This window comes from Coloeus monedula (assembly GCF_965178545.1).
Source record: "Coloeus monedula genome assembly, chromosome: 10".
NCBI classification, from domain to species: domain Eukaryota; kingdom Metazoa; phylum Chordata; class Aves; order Passeriformes; family Corvidae; genus Coloeus; species Coloeus monedula.
In genome coordinates this window covers 19,352,954-19,375,786 of record NC_138790.1, presented here as the reverse complement: position 1 = coordinate 19,375,786, position 22,833 = coordinate 19,352,954, and the positions used below count along the sequence as shown (strand labels likewise).

General features: G+C 38.2%; 1 protein-coding gene across 1 annotated transcript; it reads right to left on the bottom strand.

The window, feature by feature from the left end:
* Positions 1 to 185: 185 nt before the first annotated feature.
* Positions 186 to 19,294, bottom strand: CCDC39 (coiled-coil domain 39 molecular ruler complex subunit; the record flags this gene model as incomplete). Its single annotated transcript, XM_082288455.1, has 20 exons — positions 186 to 345; positions 961 to 1,043; positions 1,253 to 1,426; positions 1,574 to 1,714; positions 2,969 to 3,075; positions 3,394 to 3,553; positions 4,749 to 4,869; positions 6,053 to 6,261; positions 7,564 to 7,701; positions 8,257 to 8,421; positions 9,099 to 9,293; positions 12,193 to 12,325; positions 12,648 to 12,751; positions 14,385 to 14,576; positions 15,094 to 15,222; positions 15,309 to 15,401; positions 16,304 to 16,462; positions 17,494 to 17,640; positions 18,678 to 18,797; positions 19,184 to 19,294. 20 exons carry the CDS (start codon positions 19,292 to 19,294, stop codon positions 186 to 188), a joined length of 2,841 nt encoding a protein of 946 aa, XP_082144581.1.
* Between the last annotated feature and the right edge of the window lie 3,539 nt (positions 19,295 to 22,833).

The window sequence follows — 22,833 nt, the reverse complement described above, 5'->3', positions numbered from 1 at the left end:
TGGGAGGCAGCAGTTGCGTTGCTGAAGAAAAGGTTACACAGTTTACAGGGAGACCTGCAAAGGTGGGTGGCAGAACCACACAATGACAATTGTACTTCAGCTGCAAATTTTCCAGGTAATTCCATGGATACAGGTTAGTTGCAGAAATTAAGAAATCTCAACTAGTGTGGCCTTCAAAAAATGACTTAAGACTTCTTGCGTTTAGAAATCCTGGAGGTGCTGCCTCTGCTGGGTGCCTGTGAACCAAGAGCTGCTGCTTCCTCAGGGGTGGGGATAGGCAAGGTCAGCTCCACGACTTTGGCTGATGAACCCTGACTAAAGGCTGAAGTTTTTCTACTGGGGAATCTGAAAGAAAAAAATTTAATAATTAGATACAGAAATCCCTGCATCTAAAACAGAGCTGTCAAGGGTGGCTCACAATGAAGCCACCCAGTAGCCATGGTCGTTCCAGGGGAAAGCCCCTGAAGAGATCTCTGTAGCCATCACCACTAAATGGCTTCAGTAATCCCTGGGAATGTTGGATCATAACTGGGTCAGCATGGTACAGGCTCTATTTGAGCATACATTGAACAGTGGAAGAAGGTACCAGTAAAAGCATCAATATCTTCTCTATTTAATTAGGAAGGGCTGTTCACACTACCAAGTGTAAAACATGGCTCAAAATTGTGCTTTTATAATATCAAACCACTTTTTTTAGTTAGAGCACAGTAAACAAAAGTAAATTTAATTATTCTGTAATTACTGGGTTTTCTAAACTGATGGATGCTGAAATAAACTTCCTCGTGCTAGAAAAACGTAGTAAAAGGACAGAGTAAGGAGAAAGTTTTTATAGAGTCTTCAGCAAGTAGAGACAATTGAGAAGACCTTCAAGAGTGAGGAATTCTTTCAGTTAGGGACTAATTTTGCTGGTTTAAATGTGATCTTAAAATCTCAAAGCAACCCAAGTGTGTTAGAACTTACCTGGTAGGAGGTAGTGAGTTCTGTGGGGACTGAGAAGTTTGACTACCACTAGGAGAAGCAGCTGTAGGAAGCTCTAAATTGAACTAGAAAATTTGGAAAGAAAAAACAAGTTGATCTGATGGTTGTATAACAGAATTGGCATATCAGAAGCATTTACAGGGCTTGGGATTTGAAGAGATGTTGAAAGCAGGTGAACACTTTCCTGTTTTACCATATTGTGAGTTGTCCTTGAAAGACTAATAGGCTGGAGCTCTCACTCAAGATTTTGGTGGCAGTTAACTGGAAAGCTCACCTTGTCAAAGTACATTTGAAAGGCTGCAGTTAAACCAGGATTTGCTTCTAGAACATCAGCTATCACTTGGTTGATGGTTCTGTTGAAGCCTTTCAGTTCACGAAGATGAATGTCTTTCTCTTCCTGTGTTTCTGTTCCACTCTGAGACTGAATTTCTCTGGATAGTCTGGAACACTTAACACAAATATTTTTAAAGCACTGTTCTTATGAAAATACAACACTTTTTCAGACACCTGCTAAGTTTAACCCACAGAGTTTAACCCCCACTACTAACTACCTATCAGTATAAAGTCAGACGTTCTCAGCAATAAACACACAAACCTGTTTTATAACCCTTGCTAGTTTCCGCTTCTGTTCTTCAATGTCTTTCTTCAGCTGCAGAATAAGAGCTTGTTTTTCCTTCTTTTGCTCTTCAAAGAGGGCCTGCTGCTTCTGTACTATGTCAAAGTGTTGTTGCATGCTCTGGAAATTCATTTGAACAGTAGTATTAGTTTATAAAGCAGGTTTGGTATCCTTTCACTTTTTGTATTTGTGGAAGGGTCTGCTGTCATTACTACTTCTAAATGTAGCTCAAGCAATTAGTGCTAATGTTAACTCGAAACTTTCTGCCAGTCCAGCTGTTTGGTGGATACAGACCTGGACAAACCAGGTAATGTACATCATTGTTAAAGGTACTGTTAATAAAATTACAGGTACATGTTTTAAGATGTATCTCATAGTAGCTACAAACTACCCTACCAACTCACCAGTGAAAGCTATACTAAAAAAACCCCAACATTGTTTCCTGTAGGAAAAGAGGGATACCTTTGACTGGAATGAATAAAATCAGCTCCATAAGGGCAACTGGGTTTTTTAATAAATAAATAAATAAATGAATAAAATTTTAAAAAAATTAAAAGCCAGGAATGGGTTTGCTGCAATACCTCATTATATCCAGGACTTATTCCCTGATGAAGATCTGTGTCCCTTTTCTTTACCTTAAGAAATAACATCTCTGAAATTAGAGCTATGTCCTGTGGTGGTAGAATAAGCAATAGGAATTATTGTTGACTATAGGCAGTGAGTCAGGGCTTAGAACAATCATGTGGTATATGACCACATGCCTTTGCTTTCCTCTGCCTAATAATATAACTGAAATGTCACACATCAGAATTAAGTGTTGCTCTTTCTTAAGGTCCAAGTGGGTTTTTGATAACCAGGGGAACCATGAGTCAGTCCTTGCTGTGGAGCCTGAACACAAACTCTTGTTTGCCTGCATTTAGTGCTCAGCCTGCTAAATTACAAGTCAGCTAAATTAATCCTGTTTAACTGAGGCACCTTCAATGACAGTAAAACTGAATTTGTTCAGTTTCAGTTTTTGTATTATTTTAGAAAAATCCTGTGTGGATTTTAATCTGCAGTGCTGGGCAGGATGGTACAATAGTGGTGTGTGCTGCTGCTTTAGTGGCTGCCAGAACAGCAGCTGTCAGTGCATGTGGGAGTCTGAAACTTCTAGCTGTATGTGACTAAACACCTGAAGTTTTGGTGTGATTGAAGAAAATTCAAATAAGCACTCACTTTTTGAAAGGGGAGGTAGAGCCTTCTAAAAATCATATCTTAATAAAAGAGTAGAAAAAAAATTGTACGACAATTTCCTATTTTTCCTTTAGGATGACTTGCATGGATTTACCTACATGCTGCAGTCTTGTCTGACTGGAAACTTTACTTGTATTTTACCTGGAGGTTTTCCTGAAGTTCCTTGATCTTTCTTTGTTTGTATCTGTATTTTTCATCAGCATCCCTTTTATCCTTTTCTAGTTTCAATTTTTCCTCAAGTTCCTCACCTGTGATCCCAAACAATGAGGCAGCATTATTGCTGTGTATACAACTAAATTTTCACTTGAAAATAAGTTGCACTTTAAAGTAACTGCATCTCAGAGTATTACTATATTGGTGTTGGCAGTATTTCAGTGCCTCAGGGTTTGAGGGGTTTTTAAATACTCTCTTACTAATTCCAATACACTGTGAAAAAGTAACTGGCTTCATGAGGGAGAACGTTTTAAGAGCTACTAGTTCCAGAGCCAGCAGAGGGCACAAAAGTTAAATAATAAGTATTATTTAGAATTAAGTTCTATTTTCTATCTAATTTCTATTTCACGTACTTTTCAAGGCAGTCCCTGAGACAGAATTTTTGTAGTTTCTGTTCCAGTTTTTAAGTACACACAAGCTGTTTTCCATAGCTGTGATTTCTTTTTCAGCTTTGCAGATCTTCGCATCCAAATCATCACCTTCTTGTTGAAGTGCTTCCTTTTCCTGTGCAGCCTGAAAGCAAAACCAATATTTTAGGTGACTGCAGACATACTGAAAATATTATGATAATTATATAGAAAATATATATTATACAGCAGTATTTAGGGGTTAAAACCACTTGAACTGAGATTTGGGTGACTAGGGACCTGGAAGGAGGAGTTATTTCCAGTACAGAAGTTCTTTGAGGTGTTTCATCCACATACATTCATTATGGGTACCTGCATCTCCACTGAGGCTCACTTAGTCCTGCCCAGCAGCATCTACACCCTGTACTCTGTGCCTTCCACTGCTGATGTGAATCACAGCATATGCTTCACCTCTGCTTCCTTCACCCACAAAATCCAAGATTTGAGATTGTACATTATATAACCACTGAGAGACTGTTAGAAGTCATTCAGTTTGGGAATCAGTCACTTGTAACTCCTCATTGATCTGACCAATAGATTTAAGAAACAGCCGCCAGGTGAAGTATTTTCTATAGCCCCTGGGAAGATTTGATATGGTGAAAAATCTCCATAGGTGTAGAGGCTATTTTATATACCCACAGTGACCACACGGCTTCTGCAGAGGGTCTTCTGCTGTCCTGGATCTCACAGTAGCACAAATACCATCATTAAGAAGTTTAACATTTGAGAATAAAAAAAATATGAACTTCAGAGCAAAGCTCACAGCTAAAAGTGTGTGGCTTTAACAGGAAATCAGAGAATTTGTGGAGATCAAAACTAACAGATTCTTGTTCAAGAACCAGGGTATTGCATTATGGATAAAGACTGATTTTCTCTTTTTTCCAGTGAAAAGCTGAAGTATACATAGGTAATTGGTAAGTGAAGGGGGAAAGCAGACATTTTTCAAGGTATAAACCCCATATGGTAAAATGAATATCTGGAAATAACTGACAGTTAGAAAAACTTAAGGTCACATGAGACTCCAATAAAATTGTTTTCAGTTCATAGTGGATTATCACTTGACCAGTAATTCTTGTGGTTTTGTAAATTAATGAGCACTAAAGTGAAGTTTTCAAACTGCTCAGAATTAAGGCTCCACATAGATTCTTGTGAAACTTCTGTATAATTTAAATAACCAATGGTGTCAGATAATGTACAACAATTAGACTCAAAGTAAGCAGTAGGCAAGGAGGTTGTCTTAGAGCCCAGGGAAATCTATAGCTTAAATAATTGAATTATAATGAATTATGTTGATAAAGTACCTTAATTACATAGTAGGCCTGACTTTTCATCTCCTCTCCTTCAGGTGGCATGGAAAGAGTAAAAATTTCGTATCTGCATTTCAGTCTATCAATTTTCCATAGACGATCTTGAAATTCAGCACTGATTTGTTTGGGGAGAAAATAAATGGGTTGAGAAAGTGTTTGTCTGGTAGTGTTTTGTGGGCATTCTTGCTGCAGCAGTTTAAATTCCTGTTATTCCAGCAGCCTGTACTAGGAATTGTGCTGCTACTGGTCTTGCTTGCTTTCTGTGTTCTCCCAACCACAAACAGCCCTTGTTCTGGTTACCTACGTGACTTTTGCAGTTCTTAATGGAGCCAAATCTGTTTTGACATCCCAGATCACTGCATCCTGGGAGCCTGTGCCACAGTCCTTCCCCACATGTACAGGTCTGGCCCTTCACTCCCAGAGCTGTTCCAGCTGCCCCCTGCTGATGGTACCTTAACATTCCTTACTTCCACAGAGTCTTGATTTGGGGCTGTTTCTGGCTGTGCCTCACACTGATCCAGCAGTGGGAATGTTAAGGTACCATCAGGCACACTAAATCACTCTCATTGCCGTTGTGTGGGGTATGGTCAGCACGGCAGTTCAGCTGCTGAAGTGTTCACTTTTGGCTGAATCTGGATACTGGGATTTCAGGGCTAAAACCATCCCAGATACTTTGCACTGATTGTTACAAGAGGGAAATGTTATTTCTGTGTTGTTGCTTTATAAGAGGGTGCGTATGTAACGCATGAGATTTAATTTGTTACATAGGATACATAATGGAAAGCTCATTAGTTAAAAAGAAGAAAAAGCTCAACCAAACAAAAGACACCACAAAACAAACCAGTTGTACTGTTTGAATCAAAGAAATTACAGTTTTATCAAGCAGCTGGGAAGTAAACCCTCTTTAAAAACAACTTTTCTGTTTCATGTACTTTGGCGTGGCTCCAGACACATGGCTTCACATGTCCAGAATAATTTGAAAAAGGCAGTTACATACACACTGTTAACTGTAAAAAGATGTCTGTGACTGAGGTTTCCTCTCAGTTCTGCTGAGGATCCTCACTCACAGCAAGGCCACTGATCTCCTGTTCACTGAGGGGTTAAAGCTGCAGCCTTGGGGGGTCACAGAAGGGGTCTCTTGCTGGCCTCAGCTGTCTTGGTAGATAACTGAGCAAGATTTATTTAATTTTCAATTTCTCTAACGGTGAAGCTGAGTAAAATGCTTCTCTTTTTAGTGTGTCCCCATAAAAAATGTACTCAATGAAAGCTACGAGTTTAATTTCTGTAAGAACAGTTACCTCATGCGATGCCGTTCCTGATCCAACAGTCGTATCTGGGAATCCAGCATTGCCTTATGGATCCTGATTTCCTCAGTTCTTTCTGCTATGGCTTTCTTTAACTCCAGTTGTTGTTTTTCCAGTGTTAGAACTTTCTCTGCTTTATTACACAGAGTATTTTGAAGGCGCTTCAGTTCTAGTTTTAAGAGATTATCTTCAACCATCATCTCCTAATAAGTGCCAAATGGTATCAAAATAAGAAATCATTGTTTTAATTAAGATTATTTATAATTTAGTAAGGCAATATTTATTCATTATTTTACCTTTAATATATATACAACTGTAATACTCCTTTTGCTCTGCATTTAAAAATGTTATCATTTCCTCATTTGCCAACAGTTTAACATGGTGAGTGTGACAGGGGTAGATTGTTTCCTGAATGGTTTTACACAAATTCATCAGACTTTCTAATTCAGGCTGAGTTTTGGGTTATTAGACTTTTCCTTCTACAACTTTTTGAGTTTAGGTGGTTTCAAATAAAATAAGAGACCTGACAAGGAGCTTTCTGGAACAGTTAATATCTCTCTTGAACCATTAAAACTGTCTTGGAGTATATTCTAGATTCTGTAGGCTTGCAATTCGTGTTACATGAGCAAATTTTGTATACCAAAGCTTATGAAAAGCAGCAAATGGTGAACTTCATTAGCATGGAAGTACTTTAAATCATTCTGTTAAAAACTCGTATGATCCCAAACTTGAGCGATTTTTATCTGAGTACTTTTAGGACATTAGCTTCTTTTGTTCCCCTGAATTTTATCCTCAAAGAAAAGTTCCATGTTTAGGGAAAGAGTTTTCATTGAAGAGGAAGTGCACCAGTTAAGTCAAAGTCAAAACTCTTTCCCCTGCTACTTAGACTCTGCTTTTTTCTACTATGTTAGTGCTTCCTTTAGGAAGGGTAAAGCTTACTGCAGAAAAAAAATTGTGCAATAATTGGAGGAGTGGGAACTGTATTTTTCTGCTTATCAAAATGTGAGGAAAGGACTTACACTTTGTTTCTAATTCCTCAAACTGGAATATAAATTGATTCAAACCATCTGTTAGAAAAAAATGCTTAGTGTTTAATAACAATACTGTGCCAAACTTATTACTAGGCATCACAGATTGAGAGTAAAAACTCTGTGTTCTGTAAAGACATCCCTGAACAGTAAATGTATTTTCTATTTTAAAGGTAATTGTTTCTCAGGGGAAAAAACCCCAACATCTCCACTGATCTGGTGGATATTGTGGTATAGCTAATGTGGGATTATACTGATACTTCATCAAACTTTATGCTGTATAGAGAGGAGAAGCAACACTTTGCCTAGTAAGATAATAGTGATGAAGATGACTTCAAAGTTTGGGAAGGAAGTATAAATTAGAAAACTACCGAAAGGGTTCTTATGAATGTAATGATGTAGCACTGTAGAAAGCAGATGACACCCCAAACAAACCAAACTGTACTGTATTAGTAAAGTTGCAAAATAATACTGTACCTGCTTAATGTGTTTTGCTTTTTTTAACTCCTGAAGCGATCTCTCATTGAAAAGAGTTAGTTCTTCTATCTTCACTATCAAACCACTTGCTGTTTCTCTTGTCTTATCAATTGTTCTCTTGGTGATTTGGACATCATTCTGTTTCAAAATAAGTTATATTGAACTTATTTCAGTGAATGTAAATTGCAACAAAAGCTACCAGTTAATTTTAAATGAGAGGTATTTAAGTCCTGGAACCAGGAACCATCATCATGATGCATCCATATGCTGCTCTGCAAACTGCATGGCATGTCCTCATGCAGGGTACTGCACGGGGTCTTTGGACAACTTTAAATGCAACTGTACTTACGAATTTATGAAAAATATAAAAGTAATAGCTTCACAAAACAGCATTCTCCTATTTCTGCATGGGCCAAATGATAAACTCAGACATTTGCAAGCAGTCAGTCTTGATGAAAGCTCAGCTTGTCTTTCCAACATTCAATGCTTGTCTTCATGCTAAGGTGTCTCACTTGGGCAGTAATAATCTATTTTTCTGGAAGCTATAGGGAATATATGTTTTCCATATGGGTTACACAAAGTTCAAATAACCTTTAGTCTAATACCAACTTCTTAATTACTAAGACCCAATCTACTTAATTCACTGAGATTTCTAAATGATACACAGTCAAAATGATGTTCTAAGGAAGTTACCTGAAGTTTCCTGCACAATGACTGTAGAACATCATATGCCTTTTTTTTTTCTTCTAAGGTTTTCTTACGCTCAGCAACTTTTCCTTCCAAAACTTGTTTTTCATCTGAATTAACCTCCCCTTCTAACCGTGACAGCCGTCTCTGTATTTGCTGAATATAAAAATCCTGTTAAAATAAATTTTAAGGGAATTAATAGTCTGAGATAAGCAAAAACCTTGGATCTAAGTGTTGGCTTTAGGACAGTCACCCAATTAAGCTATTGTTTTTATAGTAGTTTCTGGCTTATAGACCTCATTAGCAAAATATCTTAGATGACTGATGAGCAGTGATGGTTTGGGGTAATCTTCTAGAAGAGTAACAAAGCACACTCAGCACAGGCTGCTGTAGGGAGGCTTACAATGGAGTTGCCATCTTGTTGCTAGCAGTGGGTGCTGATATAAAAGAGCAAATTTTCAAAGTGGTGCATAGGAAATAGGCACATAATCCAATTAGTAAATAACAGGATTTTGGCATGTACCTCTTGTATTGCTTTAAAAATATACCCTGAGGTGTCTGTGTTTCAGAGGGATCAAAGTATAGAATGGGTTTTAGGAATTAGTGGGAAAAGCAGCTGATCCAAAAAAATAATGAAAGACCCAAGTACAAAATGTAGGTGATACTTTGGCAAGTTTCAGTAATTTCAATTTTATCTGTACATCTAGAGACAGAAATAAATTCAGTCTTCAAATGATACTGCATAACATTTCCAAAATGGAAAACTGTTACAGATTACAGAATTGAAGCAACGTGCTATCAGCGGACTCAAGAAACAACCATAGTGTGAAAATACATTCACATTTTACCTGGTCATATATTAATCCTTGTTGTTTTAACAGATCTGCATCAAGTTTGCGCAGTCGACTCTTGAGATTTTTAAGCGATTTTTGACCTCCCTCAATTTCTGCCAGAACAATCTTCTCCTTATCCCTCTGCCCTTTTAACTCCTGAGTCTTCTTGAAAAGTAGGTCCTTTAACCTACTCATTTCATTTTCTTTTTCCTGGTGACAGATTGATCATTAAGTAGAAGAAAGAAGTAATTAATCACATCAGAATTGATTTCTGAATAATTATTTGCTTTTATTAATCATATATAGAAAAAAAAATATTACTATCTCCATTAATATGAACATGGAATTTTGTAAGTCTTCAAAATGGTTGGCAAAAAAAGTATTTGACTTTTGAAGGAGAAAGTATTTTTTATTCATTTCTTAAAAATCTAATCCTACCCTACAATTACATGACTTTTTTTTCTCAGTTATAGAAATGCTACTCTTTTCAGCCTTCCAGAAAACTAAATTCCTGTCATTCTTTTCAAAAAACCTCCTTACAGCCTCCAGCATCTGTGAATATTTGAGAAATATAATACAAAGCTTTTCAATGGTTTATTAAATCTTGTAACACTGTGTGTGCACATGTATGTACATGTGTGTTTATCTAAAAACTACACTTTCTAAAATCACTTCCTTTTTCTCAGATGTAAGTTGCCATTAACACCTAAATCAGTGCAGGAAATGAGGTTTTAGTAGGATAAAAGAATGCCAGACATTTCAGGTAACCTGAAATGGATTGAAAACAATGAAAATTGAGATTATTTCCTTTTTATAACCCTAATAAGGAAAACAATTTTATTCTTTCCCTCCCTCCTTTCACCTCTCCCACGCAAGTAGCCAAAGACCTTCCAAAGCTCAGGCCATTGAGCATGCCAGTTTCCTGTGAGGTACATCCTAAAACAAGTGATGAGATTTCCCTTTCCTGTTCCAAAGGACTCATTTACATTTAGCTCAAGTTTGGTACAGAATTTGAAGATGTACATTTAAATTAATATGCAAAACACCTGAGAACTCGCTTTTCTACATTGATTAATAGTGTGTTTATTCTTGATTTAATATGTATGTAAGCACCTTGCTGGCGTAAATAATGGTGAAAGAATTTAATGCCTTCACTAAGGGTTTGTAATCACATTGCCCATTCTACCCAGCAGAATTTTTTTGTAGTTGAACTTGCTGTAGGTGCAATTCCAAAGTCAAAACTCAGGATGTAAGAGGCAAGTGTAAGTTTAATATGAAAATATTATGGAGTGTAGCACACGTCAGTGAGCTTTGCATCATGCGTGAACAAAGGAAATTTCTTCAGGAAGCAAACTGGTTTTTAAGCATGTGCCAAATGCTGAGCTGTATTTCTGAAACTAATGACGATGAATTCATCCACTGACACTGGTTCATGATTTGACCTTCTCCTCATGGTCTTTATTGCATATCTAAATTAATTTATTTAACAGAAATTGTTGGTCTCCCTTTAAGTGAGGTTGTTAACAGAGATAAGCCATTCAATAAGCTTCACTGTGCAACAGTGTTTTGCCACAAATTGAAGAGGGAGAAGTACCACAGAACTAGAGAGCAAAACAGTGACATTTCATCCACATTGTTCCTATAAATATCTCTTCACAGTAAATTAACAGATGCAGCAAATAGCCATGTGTGTCTAACAGTGATGGAAGGGAGGCTTCTGACTAATACATTACAGACATTGTTCAAGAACAGTTCATCCTAGCTAAAATATTCCCCTGGAGCTGTGGAGCTGCCAAGCTCAATGTCATCTTAGGTTATCCGCCACAGACACGAGTAAAGAAACCCTGCTAAGGCTTCAGCCACCCTGGAAACTGTCTTAAGGGGAAACAAATGAGGTTTTCATTTTAATGAAATGCTACACCATTAGAAATTGTTTTTAAATTATCTGAAAAGCCAAAACAGTAAAGACTGTGATTTAAGAAACTCTCTATAAAGGAAAGACATCCTGTCTGTAGTTTCTCAAAGTATATTTAAAATGTGTGATTAATGCCTGTGGAGTTAAAAAGTTTGAAAAATAACATTCAATCTACTGCAAGGCATTATTTCACATGCATGCTACAGGAAACACAAAACAGGGAAGGAAAAAAAAGAGCATAGAGTGGTATGCACAAATACAGCTTGGCTGTCAGTTGTGTGGGACAGCTGCTGTCACATTAATTTAAACTGGTCATTCTAGAGAAATGAAAGCTTCAGCATATCCAATGCTCAGTTGTCCAGAAAAAGGTAAACAAATATTTGTCATGTTCAGTCAGAAGTAGTGAAAATACTTTAAGAGAATTAGTAGCAAAATGACAAAAGAGTATAAGCATTTCCTGAAATGCAGGAAAGTTCAGAAGATTGCATTACAACACTGCATTTATTCAAAAGCCCTTTACAGCTTATCAGATGATAACAAATTTTTATTCCTATACTTAAATTTCCAACCTAAGAAGTGGGTTTTTAATTTTATAAAAGTATTATTAGGCATGTTAAAAAAATAGTCACCTTATTATAGCTTGTATATGCCATTTCCCAGATCAAAATCTTTATTCACGAAAATGAAATCTGAAGTGAGCCAGTTATTACTTAATAGTCCACAAGTTAGATGTGTCAGAGTATCATGTAGTAGAATTAAATAATGAAGAGCAGACTAGGCCAGCCAAATCTGATTAAAAGATTCCTAAATATTTTTTGAACTGTTTGCCAAAATCACAGCTCTTTGGAGGTTTATAAATTTTGGTGGTGTTTTACTAGAGCCATGAAGTTTTTGGTCGCAGTGTTACTGAAAAGCCATCCTGACAAGAGTCTCACTTTTTAACAACCTTATTGATGGGTATCAGACCCCTGTATTAATATAGTCTGAATTAGTAGGATCACTTATTTTCCTCCAGAGTTTTCTCAGCACAGACATATCCACATGCACATTACTTCAGTGTTTGATGAAATAGCTACATGTCATATTAATACTTTCATTTTAATAGAAAATTCTAAAATTAAAGAGATCATTTCAAAATATAAAGCTTGCAAATACAAATGACTCCTCTATAGAAACCACAAAAAACATTTTTACCTCGACACTTTTTTCTTCTTCTTTCAATATTTCTTCAAACCTCAAAGCTTTCTCTTCTGAACTGAGTGACTCCTCAATCACAAGCTTCAGTTTATCAGAAAGACTTGCATTTTTTTCATTAAGAAGGTGTAATCTAAACAAAATGACATAAGTTAAATGAAGGTTGCCTAGACAATGCTGCCAAAAGGAAGCAGCAAATCTGACTGAGCAGTTGCCTCAGTCTGAACTTCAACCTATGATAAGCAAGGTCCTGATTTTTTTCACACCCTTTAAAAACAAGGATTACCAGGAGTATCTTGCCTAAATTACCCAGTGCCAAAAACTATGCAGGACATGAAGTAACCAGAAAGTTAGAGGCTTCAGTCATCAACATTATTTAAGGTTCTTTGCTATCTCAAGGATTTGATTGTATTACTAATCCTTACCAATTATATCTTTAAAGGTCTGGTTCTTACCTGGCTTTTTTCCCCTGAATTTCTTTCTTCAGATTGGTTACTTGTGTTCTCAAAGATTCTAGATCAGAAGCAGTTCTGTTCACAATGGATTTCAAAGCCTGCAGCTAATAAATTACAAAGTCAAGCAACTGAGCTCTTATTTTCTTTGGTACATGTTAAGATATTTAAAATTATATTTTCCTATTTATTGGAAAGTATTCCATTACTTTTAAACAGTGCTCTCCAAATGAGGAGTGCTGAAAATTCTGAGGCACTATAAATTGGCCCAGCCAGTAAATTCAATAGACTAATTTACATAGTATGAGTAGTGGGAGAAAATAATAATTAAGAACATAGAAAGAATTATAGAGGTGCTGTGGGCTGCAATTCTTGTCCAACAGCATCTGTATGAGTGGAACTGTGGTTTTATAGTGCAGAGCTGACTTTGCTGAGGTTCTCTGTGAACATGGATAACATTATGTATCTAATAAACATTTCTATGTCAAACTTTTCGGGACACATCAAATTATTTTGATTAAGACATCACTGTGACAAAAATACACAGATATTTAATTTGGTAAAATATACATAACAGCATATACTTATTAAACAGGATAGGAATACTTTACAATCAGTAGCTCTTTCATCTTCACAGTATCACTTAACAGCATAATTGTGTTCACTTTCACAGATGAAGAAACCTGATCAAGGGCATGTATAGCAAGTTTCTTAGAGGTCACATGTTGTTGGCTGAACTGTCTCCTTCTTTCCTTGTTTCTCACATGCATGCCACAAATGCTCTAATAAAGGGAGACTGTTCTATTATCCCATCATAGAGTATTAATTATGGAAAAACTTCAAGCAAGAATCTCACAGCTTGAGATGAAAACTGACCAATTCTACAAACCCTCAAGCTTGCATGAATTATAGGGTAATCTAATAGCCTATACCTTGTCTGAGCTACCTACAGTTTAATTAGGAGATCAGTCTATGAACCACCTGCTACAGAAAAGCTATTCAAAATTAAGGCAACAGCAGATGCAGGGTTTTTCAAAAATCACCAAGCTTGCTGATTAGGCCAGTGTTACCATTTTCTTGTTAAGAAAAAAACTTACTCAGATAATACAAGTGTATCTCTTTTCAACAGAGCCATGAAACTTGAATTACTTCTTAGAAATACTTCTACAGGCATTTAAGTAATTCAGCAGTGCAGCTCATTCCCAGATTTAAGTGCAGAGTTAAGTATGGACAGCATCAAGCACAGCTTGTTCACAGGGCAGCCCTGTCCTACTGCGTCTTGATTAGAAAGCCATGTGAAAACACTGGGTGTTTTACCCAGGAACTGTAACCTGACTACAAGGCCCACCAACACACACTTCTGAGAGCACTGACCAGGAATTGTTTGGAATCTGGAAGAGATTTCTCTCATCTTTATGTAATACTGCAGTCTGTGTATGCTAAAAGAAAGAAGCCTCCTGAGGCATCTGACAGTGTTAGACCATTTAAGAGAAAATTAATCCATTTTACACCTACACAACAGAGAATACATTCCAATCTTTTCACCACTCTCAATTACAGGATTAAATTGAGGGTTCAGATCCAAATAAACAGGAGTAGGCTGAGAAAAGCAACATTTTGTTGAATTATTAAGAGTCTAGTATAAAACCAGAGAAAAGGAAATGCTATTCCTGTATTTCCTCCATCTGGTCCTCAGTTATAGTTTCAGTTTGTTTTCCTGAACTCTTTGGTCACCCTTACCTCATCCTGCAGCTGAGTCCTGCGAGTATCCTGAGTCTGGTACTCCTTTCGGAGGTTGTTTGCTTCCCGCTCAGCAGAAGAGATTTTCTTTTCATATTCCATATTATTAACAGTTTCATTTACCAAAAAGGAAGTCTTCTCTCTCAGCAAAAGTTCTTTGTTTCGGATTTCCTGTTTTATCTCTGCAATTAGCTATCAGAATAAAAACACTTTAGATTTGCTTCCATTAGTTGTGTCAGATTAATAAAGGGTACAATCAGAAGATCAATTCCTATTATGATTACTATTTGCCTGAGTTCAGTTATCATTCCTAAAATTACTTTGTTCCATGGATACATCACAGCAAACACTACAACTGTTTTGGACTGGAAACTTCCAAAATATTCCAATAATTTAAAAACAAAAAGACACTGTAAACTCCTATGAAAATAAAATAATTATTGATTGATTGAATTGGGGAAAAAAAGCTAAGCAAAACTTCAGGTAGACTTGAAACAGATGAAATTCAACAGGAAAATTACCAGCATTAGTGATGCTTACTTTACCTGACAGGTTTATAACTATTCAGTGAAAATTGTGCATTTTGAAAGTTCAAGTAAAGCATTAGCTAATCATAAAATTATAGTTTTCATGTTAATTAAAACCAAAAAACCAACAAGCAACAAAACAACCCCAAAACTCAGATATGGATCAGTTACAGCGGTTTTACCAAAGCACAATGATCAATCTCCTGATCTCTTTTTTGCATCTGTTGAATTGCATTCTCCCACTGCCTGATGACTTCTTGCCTTTCTTGATGAACTCTGCGAAAATCTTCAGCTGCTCTGTCAAGCTCCATCTGTTTAAAAGAAAGCACCCCCATGATTTCTGATGTTAAAAATGTCACATATAAACAAGGGATCTCTGAGAACCTTAAGCACAAACCTGAGCTGTCATGGTTTCTGTAAGCTCATTATCCAGAGCTCTGCGCTTCTGATTTGCTTGCATGGTCAACTTTTCTATTTGAAGGGTTAATGCCTAAAATGAAAGGATATGAAAATGAAGTATTTGAAAATAAATAAATCACATCGTATGAATTCTTGAAGCCCTGCTACAATCAGGGGTTGGATTATTGAGGCATCCATTTTATTGTGTTTTAGAGAACAAAAAATTGACAGTGTAGCCTCCCACATTTTCAGTCAATACAAATGGCCATAAGAACCAGAGCACAGCAAGGCCAAAGTAACCCTCCACAGTGTGTAAATGTGTGTGGTGTCTGTGGCATACAGCAGTGAGACTGTTTGTGTAAACTAAAGTTTCTGGGTTAAGTATTCAGTGAGTAAAAATCAAATTTCTCCTCACTCTATTTAAAGGCTAAAAAGAATCATAACCAGGGTTACTTATCTCTAAATTAATAATATACTCAGGAACTCACCCTTATAAACTCTGAGCTTTTGACTGGAATCTCTCTTTATACAGATAAATATGTCTATATCTTCCATTATTCCAGGTAGCTATGCTGAAGTAGCTGTACTTTGTTCTCAGCAATATTAACAACTTCAGTTCTAATGTGAAATCCTACACTATTCATCCGTACTTGGTGTGAATTTTTGAATAAACTCCTCTTAATTCAGTGGCAATGTTTTCTAGACTTTACAATCTATCTGTGCACCCTCTCAAAAAAAGTTAAATTTTACCCAGATGAACAAGCAAATTAATGTCTTCAATTATGTTTCTCATTGTTGTAAAACCTGTTCTCTCTGAACCTTAAAATGAGCCTCATATGGAATTGCACCGTTGTGCTAAATGGAAACCAGTTTCAAAGCAGTATTGTATAAAATCTTGTCTTCCTTTCATCTCACTTGATAACATAACAAGGTCTTCAAGTGACAAAATGGTTCTCCATTTGGTTTCTGAAAATTGCTGTCTTTGCTACTTACTCCTAGTTTCCCTTCATCTTGCTGTGCATACTTCTGGATTGCACTAGCATCATTATCTGTACGATTTATTTCCTTTATCCAGCTTTCCAGAAGTTCCTCATCACAGTTCATCTGTTGTTTTAAGTTTTCCAGCTTCTTAGTGGTTTTATTTATAGTGTTCTAATAAAATAAGAGAAAATTAGAGGTTCAATATCAAATGTCTAATATTCATTGAATAGTAATTGAAGCAACCACTTCAAGCTACTGTAACAATTCTACCCACATCTTGCCCACAGAATTGATAGTTTTCTTTTGTGGGTTGTACTTGAGGAATGCTATTGGACATCCTGGTCTTAAAGAAGAAACAAGACAGTAGGTTGCCACAAACTTAAAATGCAAATTATTTTAAACAGAAAAGTCAACCTCCGGCAAGATACACCCACGTGCAGGGTGTTTGTTCCACACAATAAACTGATCTGAGGCATCAAAAGGTAAAGGTTCTCTCACTCATTAAGGCCAAGTTGTTAGACCCTTATCCTACATATCAATTTTCAAATGTGACCTCTTCATGTGATTGTGAACAGACTTCCTGACACAAAAATGAGAGAACCTAGATCCAGCTGAATAGTGTGACTATTTTCATCCTGCTACCCATTCTGAGAGACTGGAGATTACAAACAGCCTAAATCAGAAGAAAAAGAGCAAATTAAAAAAATTAAATAATTAATAGAAGGAAAAAGAGACAGTTCCAAACCCAGAAAACCACCTGTGATTGGGTAGCATTAGATTACTTTGTAACTTACATTTTTGATATTGAAATCATGACCCAAGTCATGATTTTATGTAGAGTAGATTTATTTTATGTAGAGAAGATTTGCCACTGACAATTTAATTTTTAAACTATTAAGAAAACACATGTGAGCATTAGAAATACGATGATATGGATGTGTGGCTGTGTATCTGGCATTAAGAACAGAACTCTTTCAATATCTAATTATTATTTGCTAAGTCTTGACCATTCTATGCAAGGAGATCCTCAGTGTCACTCACCTACACAGGGGAAAGTCCATCCAGATCATCTATTACAGTTTATAAGCTTTAATTTTAATTAGCTATTCTTAACTTATACTACTGTTGCTGTATGTGCAAGTGAGGACAAGCCATAAAATTCTGCAGTATAGGTGTTCTCTTCCAGAAATTTCAAACCTTACTTCTTGAATGTTCTTCTTTTGTCTCAAGGAAGCTATCTCATCTTTCAGTCGTTTAATGTCGTTTTTGAGACGTCCATATTCTCTCTCAGCAAGGGCTTTAAAGTGATGTTCAGTTTCAATTTCATTCTCTTTGGCTTTGTAAAGAGACTGCAGAATAATAAAGTTCAGTATTTTACAATAAACAAAAGGCATACATCAACAAACCATTTTTTTTACACAAAATCAAATCCCAAGTCAGACATGGAGTGATTTCACCACGTAAATGAAGGAATTTTCAGAGAAAATTTATTGGTTTGATTTTAATATTTCAAATACATGTATCCTTATGTATACATATATATACCTTGTATCAAGTATCCACAGATCAACATTTTATAGCCCTAAAAATTCAATTCTAAGATTTTTCACTCAAGATTCAGGATCTTAAACTTTCAACATCAAAATCCTAGTCTCTTGATCACCACTGACTTTACATCAGATTCAGGAGGCACAGCAAAAAAAAATCTTTTATTGTTCTGTGCTGAGACTGACCTCCCCTGCTGGCCTAAAGCAGTATTTATGTATTGTCTAATCTTTCTTTTAATTCAAATTAACACTTGAATCAAGCACCAAAAAAATTAAGAAGTTGTTCAATGACAGGGGAGTTTCTTAAGACTTTTTCACCCAGGATATTTTATCTGAAAGGCATAAATCTTCATCTCAAGACTCTTTAGAAATCTAAACCAGCCCTTTTGGTCAGTTAATTCAGAGTGTAAGACTTAGATCTTGACCATCTCACTTCATTTTTCATGTCTGTGAATTAAGTCTTCACCAGCATTTCACAATTAATTCTTCACCATTATAAAAATTATAAATTTATTTTTCTCTTACACTAGTGTTTTCCTTGACCAACTTTCTTTTTTTTTATTAATACCTACAAAAGTCCCCACTCAGGAAGAATTCTAAAATTCAGCCTTCCTGGCTTTTTCCTACGTTCAGTAATTTGAATTTGGATGGTCTTAATGACCATCAAATAAAATCACTGAGATACATAGTTTAACTTTTGTTTCTTGTGGAAATCCTGGAATAAAGGCCTAACAAATCTCTAACAAAGCTGGCAAAATATACAGGGACAGCAGCCACAGAGAGATACTCAGGTAACAGGTCTGTTTCACACAACAGATCTGCTAGAGGTGGCCATTTACCTGAGAGAAGGTTATCTCTTGTCTCACGTTTTTCAAATGAGACGTCATTGCTTCTATGCGCTCCTCAAAGTTGGTCAACTCATTCTGCAGGTTCTCTTTTTCCTTTAGCATTTTCTGGAGCTGTTTAAGAGTTAGAATCGTCAAGCTACTGTTTGCGGTTAAGTGCTTATTACCTGCAACTACCTAAAAATAGTCATTGCAATTATTAATGAAAAAATAACGTAAGAAGTAGATACTACGTTCCTCCAAAGCAGAGCAATGAGGGATTTCAGGAGAAAACCCGGAGCTTTGCTAAGGAAACGCACAACTCGCACTGCTGCTCCCGAGGGGCTCGGGGGATGCGGGTGCGCGGGTCCCACGCTTGGAGGCGGAGATCTCCCTGCCGATTCCCCGGGCAGCTCGGCGGAACTCGTGGGGTTTCCCTCCATCCCTCCATCCCTCCCTCCCTCCCCGGCCCCGGGGAAAGGGCGGTCTCCTCTCCCTGGCGGCCGCGGGCCCGCGCTCACTTCGTCCTCCAGCGCCTTGTTCTCGGCGTTGGCCACGGGGATGGCGAAGCCGGGCTCCCACTGCAGCTCGGCCAGCACCGAGGCGGCGGAGGGGCTGTACAGGCTCTCCATGATCGCGGAGGGGCCGCGCACAGGCAGGGCCGGGGCTGAGGCGGCTCTGGGCGCTTGGCAACGGCGGCACCGCGGCACCGGCCGGGAGGGGCCTCGGGCGGCACCGCCCCCGCTCCTCCCGCGGGGACCCGCGGGCCGGGCCGAGCCGAGGGCTGTGGGCTGGGGCGCGCTGGGCCCGGGGCCGGGTGGGCGCGGCGCTTTGCGGGTCAGCGGACCGGGCACGGGGCTGTGCCGTTCGTGGCCGTGCTGCAGAGGGGGTGTCAGCCCCACAGCCGCTGGCAGCGCCTCAGAGCCGTCCGGCTCCGCTGCCAGAGCCGGCCCGAGCCACGGCTGCACCGGGACTGGGGCCGGTAGAGGGGCGGCTCATCTGCCGCTGGGGACACCAAATAGGTCTGGGGCTGACGCCTTTGGCATTGTCTTCACAGCGGCTGGCTTTCCTGAGCCACGCTGCCTTCAGGTGACCATAAACACTAATGCTACGTCCTTGTGAACTTGCCTGTCACCTTTTGAACCCATCTGTTCTTCTGGGTTGCAAATTACCCTGTGCCACTGAGTTCCACCATTCACAGACGGAGACAGACACAACACTCTTGGCAAGGATCACAGAGTCATAGAATGGTTTGGGTTGGAAGGGACTTTAAAGATCATCTGGTTCCAACCCCTGCCATGGGCAGGGATGCCTTCCACTATCCCAGGTTGCTCAGAGCCCCGTCCAACCTGGCCTTGAACAATTCCAGGGATGGGACAGCCACAGCTGCTCTGGGCAACCTGTGCCAGTGTCTCACCACCCTCACAGAAAAGAACTTCCTCCTAATATCTAATCTAAACCTACTCTCTTTTAGATTGAATCCAGTCCTCCTTGTCCTATCACTACATGCTCTTGGAAAAAGTCCCTAAAAAAAGGAAGGGTAGCCTTGATGCAGAAACCCTCTGTTGGTGACAATTGTATGGCTAAAGCATCTGAAAAGATATTAAAGGAATGAATCAAAGCATGATTCAAAGGTGCCTGAGCCAAACAGCAATAAGCACTGACAAATGTTTGGGAGGTGGTTTGGAGGAGCAAGGAGTTTGCAGTGAGATTTGTTACAAACATGGGCCCATGGCAGGCTAGCAACACTGACCACAGCAGAAGATGTTGGTCTTGCTACATATCTATAAATGTATTATGGGATATTTTCAGAGAAGAAAAGTTTGCTGAAGGACAGTGAAAGTCAGGCCTGATGAGGACGCACCAAAAGGGAGACTTGCAGTGTTGTGCAGATTATTACTGGTCATTTCACTGATCATGCCCTGGGAACAGTCCTGCATTATTTTTAAAGTATTGAAAGAAAAGGGAACAACAATGTATGAGGGCAACAGTTTCTTAAAAATAAAGGAATGGTACAGGGTTCAGTGCCTCAAGCTACCTGTGAAAAAAATATAGATGTCATGAGGAAGATCTTTTTTGCCTTTTGTCTTACCTGGCACAGTTGAGTGTGGATGCTTGTAAGAAATGCTTAATAATATTTTTGAAGAATCAAGGAAAACGTCATGTCTTGAGACAGTAATTGGCAGCAAGCACCCTTCTGCCACCTTCCTGTTTGCCCTCTGGGGTGTATGAAGTTGTGATGGCCAGTGTCCTGTGTTTTGATCTTGCTGTACACTTTCCCAGTCTGCAGCTCAGTGATGATGTGTCTCATTGTGAGAATGATGTGCTGAGTACAGTTAGTGTCTTCCAAAGGGATGTGGGATGATTGGACCTACGTTACCAATGTGGGCAAGACAAAGATGCAGATGATCTGCAGGAAGATGAAAGATAGCTGAGATATATGGCCTTTAAGAAGAAGGGAAACTTCTGTAGGCAGAAAATTCAGACTTAAGATATATATATTCCTGATTCTAGCATACGTGGAGGACATTTCTAGAAGATGGACATGTGTAGATAGGTGGCTTTTCAAAATGAAATCTGAGGACCAGCAGCTCGCAGCACTGTGTCAGAAATGGGGATGAGCACAAAGGGATTGGTGTAGAGGTGATGCAGGGGTGTGATGACAAGGAGGGAGCCTCAGCTGCTTGGATGGTGTTGGGTGAGCACGTGGCCTGTGGAGGACTGGGCCTTTTGACCCCCTCAGGGGTCTCATGCCAAGAGCCACCTATTTCAGAGTGCAGTGAGGTGACCTGGCTCAATGGAAAGGTGGAATTCCAAAGACACTACAAGCTACTAGAAAGATAGCAGAGACTACAATGTCACATCGCTGTGTACACATTAAGGACCCCTTCCTTTCCTACTCAAAATAGAACCACCTATTACTCACTGCATGTGAAGAATAAATGCAACTTGCCTTGCAGGGATTTTAAGTTGACACCTGTAATTCACTGTGGCATTGCAGTGATGAGCACCTGATAATCTTGTATTATCCTAGCAGAGCTTGTGTGTGAAAGAACATGAAACCATATAGTGCCTGAGAAGAAGAAAGCAAATTATTGGAGAACTGTTATTAGGTGAGCAATCAGTCCTGTTCACTAAGCAAGGCTTCCAGTGAAAAAATGGTACTTTATAAACATGTGCCTTAATGTGTGCATGACAGAAATCAAATTAAATCAATCTTAATGCAGTTAGTTAAATTACATACCAAACTTTTGAATTTTTGTCATCATAAGTGTTCACATATTTTTGAATCCAGATTTATACTTAGTGTCTGAAAAGTATAGAGTGTTACATGAGTAAAGAGTATTTCAAAATTTTCATGGAAATTCCACCCCCCTCACTATCTCTTGCCTGACGCTGACTAAAAATATCTCCGTGATATGCTTTTGCTCGTATGGTTTCTCCCTTCTCCTGCCTGTGGAAATGTGTTCAGTAAATGCAGACCTGTTTGCCAGACGTGCTAATCCACCAGATGGTGCTGCGTGTCTGTGGATGCAGGGGGGTTTGGTTGGTGTCTCTTTTTAAAATAGCACCAGTCAGTTATCGACTCCTCAGTTAAAAAGGAATATAAAATTTCTGTTCTTATATACGTATATATATATACAGAAGGTTGTTTTGTTTTATTTTTAAAATTATATCTCTTATTTTTAAAGGTGCTAGAGGAACAGAAGTACTTGTAACATGACAAACTGATTTCCTGTTAACATTCCTTTTGGGTTGAATTTTCACTTATGCAGACCACTGTGTCCATTTGTTCAAAAGACTTAAATTAAAAACTGCCGTTTCTGGCCTTTAAAATACTTAAAGCTCCTCTTGAACTTGTTAAAAAACATAATTTTCATTTGTTTATGCTTAATCTCCTTAAACTGTTATCTGTGTGAAAATAAAGATTTCAGTGATGGATTTCTTTCTAATACATGATACTTTTTTAATATAAAATATGGGAAAATATTTTTTCCTGACTGTACGTTTTAGACATCCTCTGAAAAAAGCCTCACTTAAGGGATTATTTGATTATTTTTAACTAACCCAGTATAGCCAGTTGGTGTCAGTTAATCATTGTTTATAATCAATTTCCCATGTGAACTCACAAGTGGCAGGGTGTTTGATAATGGGATGTAATGGCTCACAC